Here is a 17212-nt window from a genome sequence, read left to right as displayed (position 1 = left end):
CTCACCAAACTCCACACCCCAAAAGCAAATAATCTAGTGAAGAAATGGGCACAAGACATGAATAGACACTTTTCCCAAAAAGACATCCAGATGGCCAACAGACACATGAAACAATGCTCAACATCACTCATCAGGTAAATACAAATCAAAGTGACACTGAGATACCAATTCACACCAGTCAGAGTGGCTGAAATGAACAAATCAGGAAACTACAGATGCCAGCAAGGATGTGGAGAAATGGGAACCCTCTTGCACTGTTGGTGGGAATGCAAACTGATATAGTCACTCTAGAAAACAGTGTGGAGGTTCCTCAAAAAATTAACAATAGAACTACCCTATGACTCAGCAATAGCACTGCCAGGAATTTACCCAAGGGATACAGGAATGCTGATGCATAGGGGCACATGTACCCCAATGTTCATAGCAGCACTTTCAACACTAGCCAAATTATGGAAAGAGCCTAAATGTCCATCAACTCATGAATGGATAAAGAAGACATGGTTTATATATACAATGGAATACTACTTGGCAATGAGAAAGAATGATATCATACCATTCATAGCAACATGGATGGAACTGGAGGGTGTCATGCTAAGTGAAATAAGTCAGCCAGAGAAAGACAGATATCATATGTTTTCACTTATATGGGGATCTTGGGAAATTGGCAGATGACCATGGTGAAAGGGAAGGGGAAAAAATAGTTACAAAGAGACAAACCATAAGAGACTCTTAAATACAGAGAACAAACTGAGGATTGATGGGAGATGGAGGAGAAAGGAAGGGGGTGATGGGTATTGAGGAGGGCACTTGCTGGGATGAGCATTAGGTGTTGTATGATCAGCAACCTGGAGGAGCAAGTAATGGAAAGTAATCAGTCTCAACAACAACAAAAATTATGCAAAACAGGATAAATTTAGGGAACTCAATGACTCCATTAAGCCTAGTAACCTTTGCATTATACACATCCCAGAAAGAGAAGAGAGGGAAAAGGGGCCAGAAAACTTATCTGAAGAAATAAAAGTGAAAACAACCCAAATCTGGGGAAGAAAACAGTAATTCAGATCCAGGAGGTGGGGATCCCCCAACAAAATTAACCAATGGAGACAGAACTAATACACATAGTAATCAAAATGGCAAAAAGTAGTGATAGAGACTTTTATTTTTTTAAAATATTTTATTGTCAAACTGGTTTCCATACAACACCCAGTGCTCCTCCCCACAAGTGCCCTCCCCCATCACCACCACCTCTCTTCCCCCTCCCCCTCCCCCTTCAACCCTCAGTTCATTTTCAGCATTCAATAGTCTCTCAAGTTTTGCGTCCCTCTCTCTCCCCAACTCTTTCTCTCTTCCCCTCCTCCTGGTCCTCCATTAGGTTTCTCCTGTTTTCCTGTTAGACCTATGAGTGCAAACATATGGTTTGATAGAAACTTTTAAAAGCAGCAAGAGAAAAGAAAAAAGTTACATACAAGGGTAACTTCATAAGGTTATCAGCTGATTTTTCAACAGAAATTTTTGCAGGTCAGCCGGGAGTAGCATGATATATTCAAAGCGCTGAAATGAAAAAATTCTGTAGCCAAGAATCATCTATCCAGCAAGTCTGTCAATCAGAATAGGACAAATAGTTTCCAGACAAACAAATGTTAAATGAATTAATGACTACCACTAAAGCAGCCCTACAAGAAATGCTAAAGGGGACTCTTTGAGTTGAAAGGAAAGATCCTAAGTAAGAATAAGAAAAGTAGGGTGCATAAAAGCAGTGAAAATAAATATATCTGTAAAAATCAGTCAAGCAACTCATAAAATAAAAGGTTGTAAAATATGACAAAAATGTGTGGGGCAGAAGAGGAGTGAAAAATGGATTCAAACTTAAGCAGCCATCAGCTTAATATAGACTACTATATGCAGAAGATGTTATATACCGAATTCATTCTATGATGCCAACATTACCCTGATGCCAAAATCAGATAAAGACACTACCAAAAAAAGACAATGAGGGGTGCCTGGGTGGGTCTATCGTTTGAGCATCCAACTCTTGATTTTGGCTGAGGTCATGATCGCAGGGGTCATGGGATCGAGACCCACATTGGGCTCTGTGCTAAGAATGCAGCCTAAGATTCTCTCTCTCTCTCCCTCTGCCCCCTTCCCTGCTCTTGTGTACTCTCTCTCTCTCTCTCTCTCTCTCTCTCAAATAAAAAGAGAATGAGAAAGAGAACTACAGGCCAATATCACTAATGAACATAGATGCAAAAATCCTTAACAAAATGCTAGCAAACTGAATCCAACAATATATTAAAAGAATCATTCATCACAAGCAAGTGCAATTTATTCCATATGCAAGAGTGGTTCAACATTTGCTAATCGATCAACACGGTAGGTCACATCAATAAGAGAAAAGATAAAAACTATAGAATCGATTCAATGGATTCAAAAAAAGCATTTCACAAAGTACAATGATTCATAATAAAATCCATCAACAGGGGCACCTGGCTGGCTCAGTTTTTTCTTTTCAGATTCAAAAGATCTTTATTTCTACAGCAACATTTGAAAATAGAAAGCAACCACCTCACACCCAACAGGGACAGCCCCTCCTGCCACAGGGGTCATCATTGCCCCCAGCGAGAAGCTGCAGGCGTGGGAGGAGGCGTGGCAGGATGGTTCCACGGGGTTGTGTGTGTGGGGGGGGGTGTCAGGCCATGCCTGGGTGGGGCTGGGCAGGAGGGGCAGTGCATAGGCCAGGATGTTGGGGAGGACCCAGCAGTGAAAGGACAGGCAAGGGGAGGGCTCTCCATCCTGGGGCATGGGGCAATTGTGGGGTTCAATGTGCCCCTCAGAGGCGGGCAGGAGCACGAGAAGCCCCAGGGAACCCTTTGGGGAGGTACTGCTCCCCCCTTAACTCCACCCCCCCTCCATGTAGAGCTTGGAATGGTGGTGATTAAGGCCTGGGCGGTACCACTAGAGAAGGACAGGGTGAGGGGAGAACTGGGGAGTACCATGGACTGATCACAGTGTCAGGAGTTTGAACCCTACCTTGGGCTTAGAACCTACTTAAAAAAAAAAAAACAAAAAAAAAAAACAGCAACACAGAGTAGGTTTAGAGAGAACATATCTCAATATAATAAAGGCTACATATGGGAAGCCCACAGCTACCATCATATCAACGGGGAGAGGGATGTTCCCCTAATACCAGGAACAAAAGTATCTATCCTTTTATTCAGCGTGGTACAGGAAATACCACAGCAATCAGACAAGAAAAAGAAATAGAAGACCTTCAAATTAGTAAGGAAGAAGTAAAACTTTCATTATTTGTAGATGACATGATACTATATAGAGACAACCTAAACATTCCACCAAATAACTAGTAGACTGATTAATGAATTCAGTAAGGTCACAGGATACAAAAATCAATGTGAAGAAATCATTTGCATTTATATACACCTTAATGAAGCATCAGAAAGAGAAATTAAGCAAACAATCCCATTTATAATTATACCAAAAATAATAAAATCCCTAAGGATAAACTTAACCAAGGAGGTGAAAAACCTGTACTCAGAAAACTATAAAACATTGATGAAATAAATTGATTATAAAAATAGATAGTCCATACTTACGGACTGAAAGAACAAATATTGTTAAAATGTCCATACTATCAAAAAAATCCACAGATTTAATGCAATCCCTATCAAAATACCAACAATATTTTTCACAGAACTAGAACAAACAATCCTTAAGTTTCTATGGAAACACAAAAGACCCTGAATAGCCAAAGTAATCTTGAAAAAGAAAAGCTGGAGTCATCACAATTCTAGACTTCAAATTTTAATGTAAATCTGTAATAATCAAAACAGCATGGTACCAGCACAAAAATAGACACATAGATCAATGGGACAGAATAGAAAGCCCAGGAAGAAACCCACCATTATGTGGCCAATTAATCTACAAGAAAGCAGGATATTCAATGGGGGAAAAGTCTCTTCAACAAATGGTGTTGAAACTGGACAGCTACGTGCAAAAGAATAAAACTGAACAGCTTTCTTACATCATACACACAAAAAATTTTAAATGAGGTAAAGATCTAAATGTGAGACCTAAAACCACAAAAATCCTAGAAGAAAGCACGGGCAGTCATTTCTTTGACATTGATTATAACAACAGTTTTCTAGATATGTCTCCTGAGGCAAGGGAAATAAAAGCAAAAATAAACTATTGGGACTAAATAAAAATAAAAACCTTCTGCACAGCAGAGGGAATAGTCAAAAAATTAAAAGGCAACCTACAGAATGGGAGAAGATGTTTATAAATGACATATCTGATAAAGGGTTAATATCCAAAATATGTAAAGAACATATAAACTCAACAGCCAAAAAACCAAATAACCCAATTTAAAAATGGGCAGAAGACATGAATAAACATTTCTTCAAAGAAGGCATCCAGATGGCCAAAAGACACATGAAAAGATGCTCAACATCACTCATTATCAGGGAAATGCAAACCAAAACTACCATGAGAGGAGTGTCCGGGTGGCTCAGTTGGTTAAGCACCAACTCTTGATTTCAGCTCAGGTCATGATCTCTCGGTCATGAGATGGAGCCCTGTGTTGGGTTCTGCTCTGGGTGTGGAGCCTGTTTAGGATTATATCTCTGCCTCTCCCTTTGCCCCTCCCCCACTTCCACACACTCTCTCTCTCTCTCTCTCTCTCTCTCTCTCTTTCTCTCTCTCTCTCTCAAAAAAAAAAAAGTGGTTGTGGCATTAAAAGAAAAGCTACAATGAGATATCACCTCACAGCCATCAGAATGGCCAAAATCAACAACACAAGGTACAATAGACGTTGGTGAGGATGTGGGGAATGCTCTAGCACGGTTCAGAAGGTAAACTGATGCAGCCGCTTAGAAAAATAGTATGGAAGCTTCCCAAAAAATTAATAAGAGAACTACCACATGATCCAGCAATTGCACTACTGGGTATTTACCTAAAGAAAACAAAAACACTAATTCAGAGGGATACATGCACACCTAGTTTATAGCAGCATTATTTACACTAGTCAAATGATGAAAGCAGCCCAAGTCTTCAGTGACAGATAAATGGACAACGAAGATGTGGTATATATATATAATGAAATATTAGCCATAAAAAAGAGTGAAATCTTGCCATTTGCAACAATGTAGATGGATCAAGAGAGTATAATGCTAAGTGAACTAAGGCAGAGAAAGACAAATACCATGTGATTGTACTCTGTGGAATTTAACAAAACAAATAAACAAAGGTAAAGAAAGGGACAAACCAAAAAAAAAGCTGACTCTTAACTACAGAGAACAAACAGATGATTACCAGAGGGGATGTGGGTGGGGGGCTGGGTAAAATAGGTGAAGGGGATCAAGAGTATGTTTATGGTGGAGCGCCTGGCTGTCTCGGTCAGTCGAGTGTTTCAACTCTTATCTAAGGGTTGTGAGTTTGAGCCCCATGTTGGGTGTGGAGATTATTTAAAATCTTAAAAAAAAAAAAAAAAGAAGTACGCTTGCCCCTCCCTGATCACACTCTGTCTGTCCCTCCCTCTCTCTCTCTCAAAAGTAAACATTAAAAATTAAACAAACAAACAAAAAAAAAAAAGAAGAAAAAGAGAGTTTCTAGCTTTGGGAGGGGCAGAGAGAGAATCCCAAGCAGGCTTTGCATTATTAGAGCAGACCCTGACACAGAGCTTGAACTCACAAACCTTGAGATCAGGACCCACGCCAAATTTGAGTCAGATGCTTAACTGATTGAGCCACCCAGATGCCCCTTCAGTCCTTTTAGATTACATGTCTTTAGGATATGTCTCTTTCATCTAGGTTATCCAATTGTTGGTATACAATTTTCCATAGTATTCTTAAAATCCTTCTTATTTCCATGAAGTTGGTAGTAATGTGCCTAGTTTCATTTATTATTTAATAATTTAAATCTTCAGGCCACCTGGGTAACTCAGTCAGTGGAGCATCTGACTCTTGATTTTGGCTCGGGTCATGGTCTCATGGTTCATGAGATCAAGCCCTATATCAGGCTCTGCACTGACAGCATGGAGACTGCTTGGGATTCCCTCTTCCCGCCTCTCTCTCTGCCCCTACCCTGCTCACCCATGCTCTCCCTCAAAATAAAAAACATAAAAAAAAATTTTTTTAAACCCTCTTCTTGTCTTAGTCATTCTAGCTAAAGATTTGCCAATTTTGTTGTACCAATTTTTGGATCACAAAATTGGTACAATATATGAAATGTAACACACCACAGTAATAGAATGGAAGAAAACCTCACATGATAATTTTAACTGATACAGAATACACATTTTAGCACCCTTTCATGTTAAAAAATAAGACTTCACAAAGTAGGGATAAAAAGAAACTTTCTCAACATGGAAAAGGCCATGTATGAAAACTGCATGGCTAACATGGTAAGTGCTGATAGTCTGAAAACATTTTTCCTAAGGTCGAGCCAAAGATGCCCACTTTCACCACTGTTCCTCACCATAGTATTGGAAGTCCTCGTTAGAGCAATTAGGCAATAAAAGCAGTGATAGGTATCTAAGTGGAATGGAAGAATTAAATTATTTCAGTTCACAGATGACATGAACTTCTATGGAGAAAACTCTAAGTAGTCCACAAAAATCTCCCTCTAGAACCAATAAATGGATCCAGCAAAGTTGCAGAATACAAAATCAATACTTTAAAAAGTTGCATTTCTATACAATAACCATAGATAATCTGGAAAGAAAAATATAATGATTCCATTTATGCTAGCATCAAAAAGGATAAAATACTTAGGGATAGATTTACCCAAGGAGGTTCAAGATTTGTAAGTTGACAATTATAAAAGATTGATGAAAAAAACTAAAGACAAAAATAAATGGAAAGCCATCCATTACTGATGGCCTGGAAGACTTGATATTGTTGCGATGATAATACACAAAGTAATCTATAGATTCAATGCACTTTCTATTAAAATACCTGTATTTTATTTTTTGCAGAAATAGAAAAACGAATCCTACAATTCATATGGAGTAAGGGGCCCCAAGTAGCCAAACCAGTTTCATAAACAACAAAGTTAAAGGCCTCATACTTCTTGATCTCAAAGCTTACTACAAAGCTAAAGTAATCAAAACTGTGATATTGGCTTAGGAACAGACATATAGACCAATGGACTGGAATAAAGAGCCCACAATGAATTCCCACAGACTTGGCCAAGTGGTTTTGACAAGGGGGCTGAAACCATTCAATGGTACAAAGGATGCACTTTTCAACACATGGTGCTGGGCAAACTGGGTATCAACATGCCAATGAATAAAATTGTTATCATACAGCACATATAAAAATTAGTGTAAAATGGATCAAAGAGCTAACCATAACAGATGAAACTATAAAAATTTTTTAATTTTTTTAACGTTTTTTATTTATTTTTGAAAGACAGAGAGACAGTGTGAGCAGGGAATGTCAGAGAGAGAGAGAGAGAGAGAGAGAGCGAGAGAGAGGGAGAGAGAGAGAGAGAAAGAGAGAGAGAGAGAGAGAGGGAGAGGGAGACACGGAATCCGAAGACAGGCTCCAGGCTCTGAGCTGTCAGCACAGAGCCCGATGCAGGGCTGGAACCCACGAACCTCGAGATCATGACCTGAGCCGAAGCCAGACGCTCAAACGACTGAGCCACCCAGGTGCCCTGAAACTATAAAAATCTTGAGGAAAACAGAGCATTATCTTCATAATATTGGATTTGGTGATGTTTTCTTGGATATGACAGCAGAAGCACAGGCAACAAAAGAAATACATCAATTGGATTTCATCAAAATTTAACACTTTTGTGCAAATTTTAAAACTACCAAGAGAGTGAAAGGCAATCCACAGAATGGGAGAAAATATTTACAAATCATGTATCAATAGAAGATTAATATCCAGGATATAGAGAGAATTTTCCAAACTCAAAAATAATAATTGCAATTAAAAACTGGCATGCACAGAAATTTGGCCTGGATCTGGAGGCCAGGAAAATACTAAAAACTTGAGGTTTAAGACTGCCCTTGGTGAAGCAAAAGGAAGGCTGTCAGAATGTAGCCTGGTGCATTACAGGATTGAGAGAAGGCATTCTGTTTTAAGAATTCAGCCAAAAGAGAAAGCAAAAAGCACTGAGCAGATGTGTGCATAGAAGATCTGAGGATACACATATGAGTGAAATATGATATCAGTCCTTCTCTGACTGACTTATTTCACTCATAATACCTTCCAGTTCCATCCATGTTGCTGCAAATGACATGATTTCATTCTTTCTCATTGCCAAGTAGTATTCCACTGTGTATATATAAACCACATCTTCTTTATCCATTCATCAGTTGATGAACATTTAGGCTCTTTCCATGATTTGGCTATTGTTGACAGTGCCGCTATGCACATTGGGGTATATGTGCTCCTATGCATCAGCATCCCTGTATCCCTTGGGTAAATTCCTAGTATTGGAATACTATTTCACCTATTGGTGGGTCATAGGGCTGAACAGAAGACCATGGGGGAAGGGTAGGGGGGGAAATAGATACAAACTGAGAGGGAGGGAGGCAAACCACAAGAGACTATTAAATATGGAGAACAAACTGAGGGTGGATAGTGGGGGAAGGGGAAATGGATGATGGGCATTGATGAGGGCACTCGGGATCAGCACTCAGGGTTGTATATAAGCCAATTTGACAATAAATTATATTCTCACACACACACACACACACACACACACACACACACACACAAATCTGAGAAAGCCTTAGAATCCTTAGCAAGGATGACAGAAATTCTTTCTTTTTTAAAGGCAGTTAAAAACTGGAGATGACCCCGACTTCAAATGTGAACCAACACAAGACTTTAAAGAACATGAAAAATCAAAGAAACATGACAACACTATAGGATCGCAATAATCTTCCAGTAACCAAGGCTCCTGAGGCAAGATGACCAAGTAGAAGGACCCTTAGCTCACCCCATCCCACGTTTACAACTAGGTATACTCGCAGCTGAGTAAATAAGCTGAGAACAAGTGGAAGGTGGGCAGAACAAACTCCGTAACTAAAAGCAGAGAAGAAGCTGCATCTGAGAGTTAGGAAGGGCAGAAATAGTGGTCAGGAGCTGCTCCGGGAGGGAGGGAGCTGCTGGCACAAAACGGAGAAAGCACCAGACAGCCCATATGGGAAAGACAAATTACCATAACATCTGGCCTTGAAAATCAGAGGGGCTGAATTCCTTGAGTGTGTATAGAACCCGTGGGACTTGGAGCCTCGGGCTTTAAACGTCAGCTGACTCAGCACTGGGCAAGCCAGGAGGATGAGTGATAGCAGAGTCCTCACCCATAAGAGACAACAGCCCATGGAAAGGCAACGCTTTGCATAAGGTCTGGGGTAAATGGGAAAAAGATCTGCTTATATGAATTTGAGTGTGTTGGGGGTTTTCTGGACCACAGGAGCGGGCAGGAGCCATTTTCTTCCTCCAGTCCCCAGTGTAAATACAGAGTCACCTGCAGGAGGCGGTGCTGCACAGACACTTGCCACCTAATCCGGTAGCAGGGCACCTGCCCACAAGTTCTCCAAGCCTGCTGGCCTTGGCCCTGGGCTCAATGCAAATTTTGTTAATGCCACTGTGTGCCATGTCTTGTAGCCATTGCACTTCGGGGAATCTAGCCAAGGACTAGTGCTCATTACCAATTATGCTGACACTGCCAGCCTGTTTCGGTGTCCTCCTGTGGTCGTGCCCCCTCAGAGCTGGGCTGCCCGGGTTTCACGAACACCAGAGAGCAAGCACAGCCAACAGCAGGCAGAGAGTCAGTGCACACGTCTGGACTGAAATGAAAACCGACTGAGACAAAATAGTAGGACTCAACACACATAGAAAACTCCCCTGAAGCGGCAAGTTTATGATAGACAGGGGACACTGCAGTGCAAGGCACTACAGGACCTCTTTTTCATAAAGCCACTACTTTCAAGAGCAGAAGATACAGCTGACTTTTCTGAACACACGATAGCCGACACAGCGAGGAGACGAGGGAGAGGAATGATATGTCGCAAATGAAAGAACAGGACAAAAATCACAGCAAGAGATCTAAGAGAACAGAAATAAGTCATATGCCTGATTAAGACTTAATTTTTTTAATGTTTATTTATTTTTGAGAGAAAGACAGAGACAGAGACAGAGCATGAGCAGGGGAGGGGCAGAGAGAGAGGGAGACAGAAGCTGAAGCAGTTTCCAGGCTCTGTGCGACAGCTCATAAAGATACTCCGTGAACTTCAGAAGAGGGTAGAAGAGATCAGTGAGACCCTTGACAAAGAGATAAATAACATATCAGAGATGAGGAACTCAGTGAGTGAAATTAAAAATAACAACAGATGCAATCAATAGTAAGCTACAGGAAGCAGAGGAGTGTATCAGTGTGACCTAGAGGATAGAGTAATGAAATCAATCAAGCTGAACAGCACAATAACATTCTTATTACAGGGATCCCAGGAGAGGAGAGGAAGGGGGCAGAAAATGTGTTTGAAGAAATAATAGCTGAAAATTTCCCAAATCTGGGGAAGAAAGCAGATCCAGATTCAGGCGGCACAGAGATTCCTCAGCAAAAATCAACCCAAGGAGATCCAACTAAGACACACAGTTATTAGAAAGGCAAAAAATAGTGATAAGGAATTTAAAGTTTGCAAGAGAAAAGAAGACAGCTACAGACCACTGCTATCAGCTGGTTTTTCAGTAGAAACTTTGCAGGCCAGAAGGAAGTGGCAGGACAATGCCAAGTGCTGTAAGAAAAAGATCTGCAGCCAAGAATATTCTCTTCAGCAAGGCTGTCATTCAGAATAGGAAGAGAAATAAAGTTTCCAGATAAACAAGAGTTAAAAGAATTCATTACTGCTAAAACAGCCCTGTAAGAAACTTTAAGGGGGGATTCTGTGAGTGGAAAACAAAAGCCATAAGTAAGAGTAAGAAAAATAGGAAACAGGGCACCTGGGTGGCTCCGTCAGTTGAGTGTCCGACTTTAGCTCAGGTCATGATCTCACGGTTCGTGGGTTCGAGCCCCGCATAGGGCTCCGTGCTGGCAGCTCAGAATCTGGAGCCTGCTTTGGATTCTGTGTCACGCTCTCTCTTTGCCCCTCTTCCACTTGCGCTCTATCAAAAATAAATCAACACTAAAGAAAAAATTTTTAAATAAAGAAAAGAAAAATAGGAAGCAAAAAAGCAAAAAAATGTTTATTTGTAAAATCAGGCAAGAGAAAACAAAAGGATGTAAAATATGATACCAAATATCTGAAATACGGAGGGGAGAGGAGCAAAGAATGAGTTCGAGATTAAGCAACCGTCAGCTTACTACATATCGCCATATGCAGAAGATGTTCCATGCCAACTGAATAGTATACACAAGTCAAATCAGTAATAGATACACAAAAAATAAAGAACAAGGAATCTAAGTTTATCACTAAAGAAAGCCAGCAAACCATGAAAGAGAGAATGAGAAGAAAGGATCAGAGAACAACTACAAAAACAACCACAAAACAAGTAACAAAATGGCAATAAATATATATCTATCAAAAATGGACTAAATGCTCCAATCAAAAGATAGGGTAACAGAGTGGATTAAAAAAAAGCAAGACCCCAGATGCCTGGGTGGTTGAGTTGGTTGAGGGTCTGATTTTGGCTCAGGTCACGATGTCAGGTTTCATGAGTTCGAGCCCCACATAAGGCTCACTGCTGTGGTGCAGAACCCACTTCAGATCCTCTGTCCCCCTCTCTCTCTGTCCCTTCCCAATTCACTCTCTCTTAAAAATAGCTGGAACATTAAAAAATTAAAAAAAAAAGACCCATCTATAGGCTGCCTACAAGAGACTCATAGCAGGCTTAAAGACACCTGCAGATTGAATGAGAGGATGGAGAAACATTTATCATGCAAATGGATGTCAGAAGAAAGCTGGAGTAGCAATATTTCTATTGGATGAAATAGAATTTAGAACAGTCTGTAGGAAGGAACAAAAAAGCACTATATATAATAATAATAAAGGGAGCTTCTGGAGCTACGGAGCAAGGTGGTGGCAGAACTGGGAACAGCATGTGCACATCCGTCCCCCAGAGTGGCTCTCCATTCCCAGCGTCGGTGCAGGACCCCTGCCTGCGTGTAAGGTGGGTGGGGAAGCTGAAGCCAGCGCCAGTAGCACATGAGCACCAGGGCATAACCCTTCAGAGGGACTCACACCTCGTGCTGCACAATGGTCCAGAGGAGCTCTTCCATTTGCACGCATGGCTAGGACAGCAGTCATCCTGGGATGAACAGGGGGCCTGTGCTCTATGGGCCATGCACCTCGACACCCTGCCTGAGGAATGGCCGGTGCAACACCGAGAGGTGCAAGGCAGTGAGTCTGACCTCTTCATGAGCTACTTCTCATGTGGCCTCAAGTACCCGGAAGGCAGAGTAGAGTCAGCATTTCACAAGACCTCCCCAGGGGCCACTCTAGCTGCCATCAAGAAGAACATCCATGCCCCTGAGCGGGCACTGAGCTGGGATAACTTCAACACCAGGGACTGCTCCACCCTGGACCTGGGCCAGACTGTCTTTGCCTGGTGTGGTGGAAAGTCCAACATCCTGGAGTGCTGCAAGGTGTGGGACTTAACATGGCCATCTGGGACAGTGAGCAACAGGGCAAGGCCCAAGTGGAGATGGTCACTGATGGGGAAGAACCTGCCGAGATGATCCAGGTGCTGGGCTCCAAGCCTCATCTGAAGGAGGGCAATCCCGAGGAAGACCTTACAGCTGACCAGACAATTGCCCAGGCGGTGGCTCCGTATAAGGTCTCTGTTGCCACTGGACATAAACCTGCCTAAGGTGACTGACTCCAGTCCCTCTGCCCTCAAGTTGCTGCTATCTGATGACTGCTTTGTGCTGGACAACGACGCTCTGTGGCAAGATCTCCATCTGGAAAGGGTAAAAAGCTAACAAGAACGAGTGGCATGTTGACTGAGAACTTCATCTCCCGCATATGGTATGTCCCAAACACTCAGGTGGAGATTTTGCTCCAGAGCCACGAGAGCCGCATCTTCAAACAATTATCCAAGGACTGAAAACAAGGATGGGCATCTATCTCCCTGTCCCCTGCCTACTTTCTCCTTCTCCAGCTGATCAGTGCTGAGGTGGCCCCACGAATGTTCAATAAATGAGACCAGTGCTTTCCTGGACATAAAAATAAAGTGGACAATGCAACAAGCAGGTGTACCACAATTGTAAATATTTATGCATCCAACATGGGAGCATCCAGACATATAACAGAGTTAATAACAAACATAAAGAAACTAATTAATAGTAATACAATAACAGTAGAGGACTTTAACACCCTCAGGTACATTGATGGACAGATCATCCAAACAGAAAATCAAAAAGGAAACAGTGGCTTTGAATGACACACTGGACCACATGGATTTAGAACATTCCCTCTTACAACAGCAGAATCCACATTCTCTTCAAGTACGCATGGAATGTTCTCCAGAATAGATCACATATTAGAACAAAACATGCCTCAACAAATTCATCTGGGAATCAGCATGGGCATCTCCCTGCTCTCTGCCCACTTTCTCCTTCTCTAGCTGCCTGATCAGTGCTGGGGTGCCCCATGGATGTTCTCATTTTCACTGTGACTGGGCCCCACAAATCATGAACCAGGTCCTGATCCCCACTTCACCAGTGACAGCCTGTCTGTTTCTGAGTCCTTTCACCTTTGTTATGTCCCAGTTTTCTCACCTCTCAAATGGGAATGATGTCCACCTTACTTCATGGAATTGATGTGAAACACACACACAATGGTTTGAAAAATATAGATGCTTTAACATACTGGCAGCATTGTTGTTCATATAAATCTTTCTTTTTTTTTTTTTTAAAGTAGGCTCTATGTCCCATACGGGGCTTGAACCCTGAGATCAAGACCTGAGCTGAGATTAAGAGTCAGACACTTAACCGACTGAGCCACGCAGGTGCCCCCATTAGAAAATATTATTTTAACCATAGCCCTTTCTGGAGTCTGAGTCTCTAGACAAAAAGATTTCTTATCCAAAATGAAGAAATGTAATTCATTATTTTCTATGGGGATTTCCAGAGTTTGGAGAGAGAATCTATATGACTCATTTGGTTCCTAAAGGTATCATTTATGTAGACATGTAATCTCATGGAATTTATTTCTTCATGTGACTAAAAGCAAAGTATGAACTGAAAGTGATGCCAAAACTCTAGACTTCAGTCAACAGTCTTAAAGCCTAAACTTCAAATACTATTTCTTTTCTTTTTTAATTTTTTAACGTTTATTTATTTTTGAGACGGAGAGAGACAGAGTGGGAACAAGGGAGGGACAGAGAGAGAGAGAGACACACAGGATCTGCAACGGGCTCCAGGCTCTGAGCTCTCTGCACAGAGCTTGACATGGGCCTCAAACCCATGAACCGTGAGATCACGACCTGAGCCGAAGTCAGACACTTAACCAACTGAGCCACCCAGGCACCCCTCAAATAGTATTTCTGATAAACCTAACTTCTAACCAGTTCAGAGTAAAAACAACACAAGGAGAGTGGAGTTCCCCCAGCACCATCTCTGGGCAATCTGTAAAGATCAGACACTGCTCAGTGGAAATAAAACACTGCTGTAAGCAGAGAGGGGAAAATGTCCCCGCACTGGGATGGCTACACTTAGGAGCTCTGCCAGTTTGGAGGACGGAGTCTGAGAGCCAATAAGGTACCAAGGCAGAAGCCAGGGGTCCCAAATCTAAAAGCCCAGTTCACGCACACTTAGAACACACACTGACCATTGGTACGAGCGCCATTGTGAGCCCACTGGCACTGGGGGTTCCTGAGCTCTCAGTGCAGCCTCCTAAATCTCCCTAGAGACCATGAACAGACGACTAGCTTATGGGTGGTGCTGGAATCTTGGGACAAGATCTTGTGTCAAGAGGCTAGCCCTAAAGGACCAAATTTGTAACTGATCAATAAGTTAACAAGTTGGTTGGGGGCAGAATTCCAACTGCTCCACCGCTCATGCCTCCTACAAGGTGGCCAACATCTCTCTCCTCCAGGGCTGTGGAATCCACTTTGAAGCGTTCTCTCTCACTGGCCATCCCTCAGACAGGCCCTCCTACTGCCCAACCTTTACCCTTTCTAATTGCCCTGATCTCATCCCAACCTCCATTGCTGTGTTTAAAGTCCACCTCTGGGGAACACACAGATTGAGTGCTCCAGATAACCCCTTTCCCAGTCCTGCTTGACATCTGGCCAGCAGGCTGCATACCTGGACTTCCTGAGACACTGGCTGGGGTTTGAGGAAAGACCTCAGCACCCCGCTGGCTTCACGATGAAGCTGGCCACTGGCTTCTTGATTTTGTGGCTCAGCCTGTGGGGTGGCCTGGCTCAGAGTGACAGCAGCCCTGATGCAGAGGAGTCCTATTCAGACTGGGGCCTTCGGCAGATCAGAGGCAGTTTTGAATCTGTCAACAGCTACTTCGATTCCTTTCTGGAGCTGCTGGGAGGGAAAAATGGAGTCTGTCAGTACAGATGCCGATACGGTGAGTGCATGTGCAGTTTCCCTTCCTGGAGGACCTATGAACAGCTGGAGCGGGGTCTCAGTCTGTTCACACTTTTCCCTGCCCTCCACCTCCTCAGTCGGTTTGCCAGATTCAGCAAACAAAAACACAGGACTCCCAGTGAAGTGTGCATTTCAAATAAACAAACCGATAATTTGTTAATGTATTTGAAATATTTGGGACACACTTACATTGACAAATTATTGGTTGTTTATCTGAAATGCACATTTTACTGAGCTTCCTGGAGTTTTTCTAACAAACTTACTCGAGGAAAACTGCTTCCCTGGAGCCATGTTAGTGAGTTTGTTGTGAGACCGTTACTTAGAAATAAGAAGCATGGATGGGGGTCAGGGAGAAAATGAGGAGGCCTTTGTGAGGAGTTCCTAGGGATGAAAACTGGAGAACCTTCAGAGAAAATTCTGCTGGGAGGTGAAACAGCTTTCTCAGGCACCTGTGCTAAGCTTGGAGATGGATTTTTCTTTCCCCCTAATGTGGTTCACACCTCCTTGGCAGCTGTCAGTCTCTGACGGGCATCAGTGAGCTTTCGGGAGTGTGGCTGCCTCAATCAGCAGTGACAGACCTTCAGGAGCAGGAAGGGCTTGCTGCCAGCTGTCTCCGCCCACCAGGGATCGGGGCCCTGAGTGGGGTGTCGGGCTGTCCCTCAGGCCTGGTGTCAGAGGTACAGCTGTGAACGGGCAGGAGCACTACCCTTCACAAGGGGAGGAGAGTGGTTTTCGAAAGCATGCAGGTTTCACATAGCATTAGTTTTATGGTTTAGGTTATCAAATATTTCATCATGGGATTGGAGATGAAAGTGGTGAGTCAGCCTAGCCTAGCAGGAAAAGATTTAAGAAATATTTTCTCCAAACACTTTTGAGAGAGAGACCAAAAAGCTGCATAATTGCTGGGCTCAACCAATCAGTCTCGCTCACTCCCCTTTTACCTGTGAGCAGGGGACATCACTTCTTTACAAACCACGAGTGACAGAGAGATGATGCGTAATCCTTGCAGCAGAACCAAAAATCTTGCAGCATAAAAGTCTGAACCGCATACAGTTATGGTGAACAAAGGAGCTGCATCTTCTCTGTGACAATCCCATAGGGCATAAAGCCATCTGTGCTGGGCCTCCCGGGGCCCCTGGCCCCATCGTTGGCCAAGGTGGGTTGGACAAAGACAGAAGTGCCTTGTCCCTGGACTGTGCTCACCCGGTTTGCATCAGGGTGCAGGAAGAGAGTTAACTCACTTCAGGTATTTATTCAACACAGGTGCCATTTTCCTTCCTAGAGGCGATAGGAGACTTCGGTTTGTGGTTTAGCAAATAGATAACCACAGGGATTTTGTAGGAAAACAAGAGTCAAACCTTCTTCTTTCTTCTCTGGCAAAACAGCATTAAAAGATTTCAGCAAATTTTGGTCGCAAGCTTCTACCTTGGCAGGGGCAGCAGCTACTAGTGGGGGATGGGAAAGTCAACAGAGACATTGCAGGAAGGCAAATAACTCCATTCACCCTGAAAACAGAACCTGTTCAAGGAGGGGCCTGAGCAACACATATGAAATAGGGGGTTAAGCCTTATTACCTTTGGAGCTTAGGGGAGCCGAGAACCTGGAGGCTGTGGCCAAGCAGGACAAAATATCTTTTCAG

The 17212-nt window shown here is 42.8% G+C and overlaps 1 protein-coding gene and 1 pseudogene across 3 annotated transcripts in view; both read left to right on the top strand.

The window, feature by feature from the left end:
- Positions 1-12069: 12069 nt before the first annotated feature.
- Positions 12070-13076, top strand: LOC115276039 (annotated as a pseudogene).
- A 2182-nt stretch (positions 13077-15258) lies between these two features.
- Positions 15259-17212, top strand: part of PLA2G12B (phospholipase A2 group XIIB) — a 28272-nt gene continuing 26318 nt past the window's right edge. For all 3 annotated transcript variants that reach the window (XM_029931906.1, XM_029931905.1, XM_029931904.1), the window contains exon 1: positions 15259-15553. In XM_029931906.1, the coding sequence (XP_029787766.1) occupies positions 15343-15553 (211 nt within the window). In that variant the 5' untranslated portion in view covers positions 15259-15342. The remainder of the gene's footprint in view (positions 15554-17212) is intronic.

The sequence above is a fragment of the Suricata suricatta genome, chromosome 2 (assembly GCF_006229205.1).
Source record: "Suricata suricatta isolate VVHF042 chromosome 2, meerkat_22Aug2017_6uvM2_HiC, whole genome shotgun sequence".
Lineage (NCBI taxonomy): Eukaryota > Metazoa > Chordata > Mammalia > Carnivora > Herpestidae > Suricata > Suricata suricatta.
Note: the sequence above shows the minus strand (reverse complement) of the source record. Positions and strands in the feature narration are given on the sequence as shown.